The 6,691-nt window shown below is 40.2% G+C and overlaps 1 protein-coding gene across 1 annotated transcript in view; it reads left to right on the plus strand.

Annotated features, from left to right (window-relative positions):
• Positions 1–931: 931 nt before the first annotated feature.
• cunh6orf136 (chromosome unknown C6orf136 homolog) overlaps positions 932–6,691 on the plus strand; it is a gene marked incomplete at its 5' end in the record, with an annotated part of 20,998 nt that continues 15,238 nt past the window's right edge. The window contains 1 exon segment of the mRNA XM_014026754.1: positions 932–1,573. Within this exon segment, the coding sequence (XP_013882208.1) occupies positions 932–1,573 (642 nt within the window).

Here is a 6,691-nt window from a genome sequence, read left to right on the forward strand (position 1 = left end):
AAATAATTTTATTTAATAAACAGTTGTTGTACATTATAGTTTTGGAGAATCGTCATTACGTTTGACTGAAGGGGTATTACAGAATGGCTTGGGGTAAAAAAGTCTAAAAATGTTGGGAACCACTGAGGTAGAAGATGTAGCCTAGTATGAAGATGACCGTGGCTGAAACAAGTAGTCCAGCCTGGCCCTTGCCTTCCCACGCAGTTCTGCTCAATTTTAGTTTCCCTTACCAGGCTAAGTCTGGTCAGTTAATTCCAAACTTTCAAACATTTTAATTTAACATTATACTCATTATTGTCTTTAGAAGAAAAATTGTGTCTGTGTGTGTGTGTGTGTGGGGGGGTGCTATAATCCCTGAGGCACAGCCTAAGATTTTATCTTTAATGGCCTTTTATATAGTGTTCATTACTTTTACTTTTATACTTTGAGTAGTTTTAAAACCAGTGCTTTTATACTTTTACTTAAGTAAAAAGCTCAAGTTGATACTTCTACTTCCAAAAAAGTATTTTTAAACCGTAGTATCTATACTTCTACTTAAGTAATGAATGTGAATACTTTTGACACCTCTGGCACCACACGTGAATTTTGTTCGTGTCTGAAAAAAATCTTAGAATACGAAAACGTTGGTGAATGTCACAAATTCTCCTAAATCACTCGTACGCACAACTTATGAACAAATCTGTGCGTACGAACGGTTCTTACATCAGGCCCAATGTTTGACCCACTAAAAACAGTTCTGAAGCAGCCCCCCCTCTCCCTGCAGACCTGCTGCTCAGTCACGTCTTTTTTTTTATTATTCCTTCGTCCGGAACATTTTTCTGCTCAATAAATAACTTTGGGCCTCAGTCAGAAAAAACTGGAGAGTTTTTATAGTTTTGGCCCAAGGGGAGTCTAATGTTCTGAGTATGACAGGCTTTGTTGCTCTCTTTAGGAGGTTTACTGGCAATGGATCAGTCAGCCACGCCCGCTGAGCAGCGCAGCCCGGTCCCTGCCACCTCCTAACAGCCTGAGGTACCAGACGCTGAAGCAGCCACTGCTGTCCCACCTGCTGCACCATGACAGCCAGCAGAGACACAAGCTCTGCGAGGACAACTGGGAGGAGTCCTTAGGTGTGTGCCTGCTGGTGCCACAGGGCGAGTCCAACGACACGCGCACTCTGCTGCAGCTCGCCGACCCGAGCGACGCCGCGAGGATCCAGAAGCTCCTCCACTTCTCCCTTTCGCTGACGGCCATCGACGGCGGCGGGGAGGATGACATCAGCTTCGAGAGCCTCCGGAGGAACCGGGCCGAGGCTGGAGCGAGGAAACACGACTGCTTCAGAAACCTGTTCGAGGCAGAGATGTGTCCCGCGCCGTTCGTCCACGGATCACGGTTTTATTGCTTTCACTGTCCTGGAACATCTGGAGCAGCTGCTGATCTGCTAAAAAACACTCGGGCCAGTGGACTCAGCAGGAAGACTGCAGAGCTGCTGCTGCTGCCGTCTGACCCTTTGTGCAGCTATGCAGACAGAGAGGAAGGGCAGAGTGAAGAAGAGGAGAAACTGGCCATAATGTATGAAAGACTGCAGGTAGAGGTAAGAGTCTTCAGACAGGTGTTGGTGTCACAACAAATGTAGAGTCTGTGAGGTATGGACTCCCACAGCAGAATGGGTTTAATGTGCTCACAAAGCTGGAAAATGCTCACGAGAGTCTCAAGTGTTTTCATTAAGTCTGTTGGACTCTGTTTCCTCTGAGGAGTAGGGGAGACCGGGGACAGTAACAACAAGGGACGGTTGCAACACGTCATTTTTCTCCAAACAGAAACATAGAGTGATGACACTCACACTGTACATGCTCAGTTAGATGTTCCACCTTGAAAAGAAAAAGTAAACAGATTCAAAAACTGATCCAGGATTTATTTGAAAAAAGGGAAAAAAAACTGTTTTTGAGGAACCAAAGTATTTTTTTTTCCCAGCTTTATTTTTGTTAAACTGTTGTCACTGTTTTTGTGATCCAGCTCAAACTTATATGGTTTAAACAAGTGATCTGTTGACTTTTAACTAATCTACTTAACATGTATCCAGATGAGCTTATTTAGCTAACACATGAGGTTTTATCATGGCTGAGAGGAAGGGGGACAGTTGTAACAGTTGTTGTAACTGTCCCCATACGATAAATCCATATAAAAACAGAGCACATACAGTTGAGATTAAGATGTTGAAATTAAGTTTACGCTTAAAAGGCTTTAGGGTTTTCATGACAGTTTTATAGTTTAAAACATAAAAGTGTTTAAGATGTATTTTCTGCAGTTGTTTTCAACAATGGTTTTAAAATCCCAGTTTGTTTCAATGTAAATGTTACATAATGTAGGCGTACAGTGACAATAGACAAAACTAAAGTTAATTGTCTCACAAATTGTTCTATTAGTCTTGTCTCTAAAAGTCAACTGTATTTTATTTTAGAGTCTTTGACATCTGTATATAAGGTCGACTCATCAAGGCTAATCTATATTCATCATTTGATCAAAAAGAATAAATAAATAACACTGTAATATCATTAGCTTACAGTTTTTATTAGTTAAGCAATAATATAAATATAAAAATATTAAAACTTTTATTTAGAGTGAAATATATTGTATTAATAATACGTATGTTGTAACCACCCCCAAACAACGTTGTAACTGTCCCCGGCCCCGGGGTCAGTTGCAACATCTGACTTTTCCTTTTCAAATACAAATAGTGAAGAATGTACATGATTTAATCATCTATAAATGGTTTTGACTGTTAACAGACAGATGTGAGTTTATTGTATTCAAATTTGGTTTGTYTAATTCAAACCATCTCTGAGTAACAGAGTCGAATGTAAAAAGTGTTGCAACTGTCCCCGGTCTCCCCTACAGCTCAGAGGAAGACTGTGAAGAAGGTCACTGAGCTGGAGTTTAACTCTCACAGTCCTGACAATGAATCTCTGTGCAGTTTTAGTGCGAGTAAAGAAAACAGGATTGATGGATGAGTGTAGCAGTGATGTTTTGTGTGAGGTTGAACACAACTCCTGCAATCAGCCTGCAATCACTCAGCCACTGGTTTAAAACACACTCATGAAGGGATTGATGAATACAGCTGGAACTAAATATTTACATACACTAAGAGACATAGATGCACTTTATTTCCTCACTGCCTGACGTTAAATCAGATTAAAACCTTCCTGGTTTGTGTCAGTTATGATTCACAGAATTATTTATTTTGGTAAACGTCCAAATAAGGAGAGAGTGAGATTTTCTTTTACAGCTTCTTAAAAGTCACAAGTTTCTCCCAGTATGTTGCTGGATATTTGAAAGATCTGAAATATTTGGTGCAGTCAGGTTTGTAGGTCTTGTTTCCACACACCTTTTCAGCTCTGCCTACAAATTTGTCTTTTAGACTGAAATCAGGGCTTTGTGATGGCCAGTCCTAATCATGGACTTTATTGTCTTTAAGATACTTTGTAATTAATCTGTCAGAATGTGAGCCCAGGCTTTAACTTTCTTGATTATGGTGCGATATGAGGGCTAAATTTAAGATTATTGTGGAACCAGTGTTTGCTACATCCTTGTACTAGCAGGAGGCAGTATCTATTCCTAAGCCAGCTATTGATCTGATTAATGTTAGGCCGGCACCGCTAACTGAGCAGCTGGTCCTGGTATCTGAGCGGCTGCCGCTGGCAAATGAGAAGGAGACTATTCATTTACATTAGCAATGGAGAGGCTAAAGACTAGCATGGATAAGCTGGTGTTAGCATTGGAGAGGCTAGCGACTAGCATGGATAAGCTGGTGTTAGCATTGGAGAAGCTAGCTACTAGCATGGATAAGCTGGCGTTAACATTGGAGAAACTAGCGACTAGCATGGGTAAGCTGGCTTTAGCATTGGAGAAGCTAGTGACTACCATGGATAAGATGGCTTTAGCATTGGAGAAGCTAGTGACTAGCATGGATAATCTGGTGTTAGCATTGGAGAAGCTAGCGACTAGCTTGGACAAGTTGGTGTTAGCGTTGGAAAAGCTAGTGACTAGCATGTATAAGCTGGTATTAGCATTGGAGAAGCTAGTGACTAGCATGGGTAAGCTGGCTTTATCATTGGAAAAGCTAGCGACTAGCATGGATAAGCTGCCTTTAACATTTGAGAAGCTAGCAACTAGCATGGATAAGTTGGCTTTAACATTGGAGAAGCTAGCTACTAGAATGGATAAGCTGGCGTTAACATTGGAGAAGCTAGCGACTAGCATGGGTAAGCTGGCTTTAACATTGGAGAGGCTAGTGATGTAGGGGAAGTTACTTATGTAAAATAAGCCCACCTCTACACCTTCTCATAACAAAGTTATGAGAGAAATTTTTACCAAGGTTTTTCTCATTACTTTAATATTTGACTGTACAAAGTGAAGAGTGGCACAATAAGTGAACGTTCAGACGAGTTCAAGTTGATTCATAAAAGATTATGCAATCATTTATTTACACAAATTGAACAGATCATAAGTTACACCTGATTGTGGATTTCCTATAACAAGCGTCAGAGAAATGAGATAAAACTCGCGTCCGAATTTCAATTCACATTAACTCAGATTACTTATATAGAACAGTAAAACGTCAGCTCTGATGTTAAAACCAAACAATTCTACTGGCACTTTTAACTTAAGGTTGGCAAAGAAAGGATAAGAAAAGGGATGAAAATTAAAGATTAGTGTTTCTGCTCTTATTTTGGAAAGTGTCTGTGACAACCGGATTAGCACGTCCTCTCTGCGCTCAGACTTCAACATGACACGTCACCCCGAACACGTCAGCTTTACCTGGTGATGTCTTCTCAAGGCACCCCTGGTATGAACTGTTTCACCCCGACCATCCAGGAAGCTTGTATCCGCTGGTCCCTGGCGAGTAGGTGTTTTTCAGGTGGCTTTTAGTCTGTTTCAGCCCAGGCTAGAAAGATTCCAGCTGAAAGTTCCGGTCGTCCTTCAAAATAAAAGTTCTCCCCTCGGGAGGTNATTTAGAGCTGTTCCAGGCCACACTCCACATCAGTAGGTGGCGGTAATGCACCTTAACGTTGTTTGCCAACCACCAAGAAGAAGAAGGAAGGTTGTCCCTCCTGGCTTTCCATCCATACAAACACGTTCTGCGTGAGGCTGGACAAGGACACGAGTGGGACATTTGTGTAACTTAAAGTCAGTTGTGTGCTATTTTTGTTGGCCTGTGTGGAGCTGCGGTGACAAACCTGAGACCAGGACGAACCGGGAGAGACTTCGGCGGCTCGGCAGAGGGTAGGCATGTTGAGATATTTGTAGCCTGCTGGGTTTTGGTTGTGTAGCTTAGCATGCTAACAGCTGTCATTGACTCAGCTTTGCAGCATTTCTTATGTTTATGTCCGACAAGAAAAAGCCGGCTGTTTATTAAAAGACCTCGCTGTGTTATGAACTGTTTATATCGTGCCGGAAAATAGTGCTAAACATTAACCTGACATTGTGATCATATCTGTCGATCTAACAAGAAACATGAAGGAATAATGTGTTAGGGAGGTTTTCTGTTTGTATTACCAGTTTGTTATTAATATTATTAATTCTGTAATTCTTAAAGACTGAGACCCACTCTGTTTGTCCTCTAAACACAATACAGATATCCCCTTGACTATTCTGATGACCGGTTTAATTAATTTTTAGTTAATCGTTTCTATAAACAGTAGCCTGAATGCATTTAATAACAATAATAAAAAATAAACATATTTTAAGCCCTATAAGCTATAAAAATTTATTTATAATTGTTAATTTAAAAACATATCAATAAAACTGTGATCAAATAACTCACTAGTTTATTTTTTCACCAGTTAAATAATGCAGTTGCTGATGTGTTGTTTATTAGAGACAGTAAAATACATGTTGTTTTGTCCTGTATTTTACTCTGAATGCAAATCTAATAACTCCAAGTTTTGAACTTGGAGCTGTTTTTAGCAGTCAGTATCTTACCTGTGGCAGACAGCAGTCTGGTTGATTGCGGTTTGAGGAATCAGAAGTCAACAACTCATAGTGGTATATATCTTTATGCACCTCACGATTCAAAGGACTGTGAAATGATTATAAAACAATTATTGATGCTTTCTGAATCACTGTAGCTTTTTAAACTGCAAACACTGATTTATAGTCTGAAAACAGAGTACAAAAAGCCCTAATAATCACAGCCTGTTGGTCAACAATTATCATAGATAACTTTCATTTAAAACACAGATAATGAAGCATTGTGTAGAAATTTATACACAAATCAAAATTTGTGAATAAAAAATGTAAAAGCAGTTTTACTGCAACATGCTTCCAAAAATAGACTCCTAATAAATAGGGATTATTCTGTGTCTTTTTAAAGGGGTAATATCACGTAAAATCAACTTTTTTGAGTTTTATATCATGTTATAATGTTATACTCTCATAAAAAGCATGCCCAAAGCCTTGCTTTGACTCATTCATGCATGTTTGAGAAATCCTGCAGCGTTTTTATGAAGCCATGCTGAGGAGCAAAACGACAGGTGGGGACCAGAAACACCTCTAGGATGTGTCTTTAAAGCCAAACTTCCTCATGACAGAGCCCCCCTCCCCACACACCCCACCCATGACTCCTGCAGGCTCTCAGAAGTAACAAAGCAAACAACGGGTGAAACTGAAAGTGAAACTGAAACTGTCTGCAGAGCTCTTAACACCCCTTCTC

This window comes from Austrofundulus limnaeus, unplaced genomic scaffold, assembly GCF_001266775.1.
Source record: "Austrofundulus limnaeus strain Quisiro unplaced genomic scaffold, Austrofundulus_limnaeus-1.0 Scaffold587, whole genome shotgun sequence".
Lineage (NCBI taxonomy): Eukaryota > Metazoa > Chordata > Actinopteri > Cyprinodontiformes > Rivulidae > Austrofundulus > Austrofundulus limnaeus.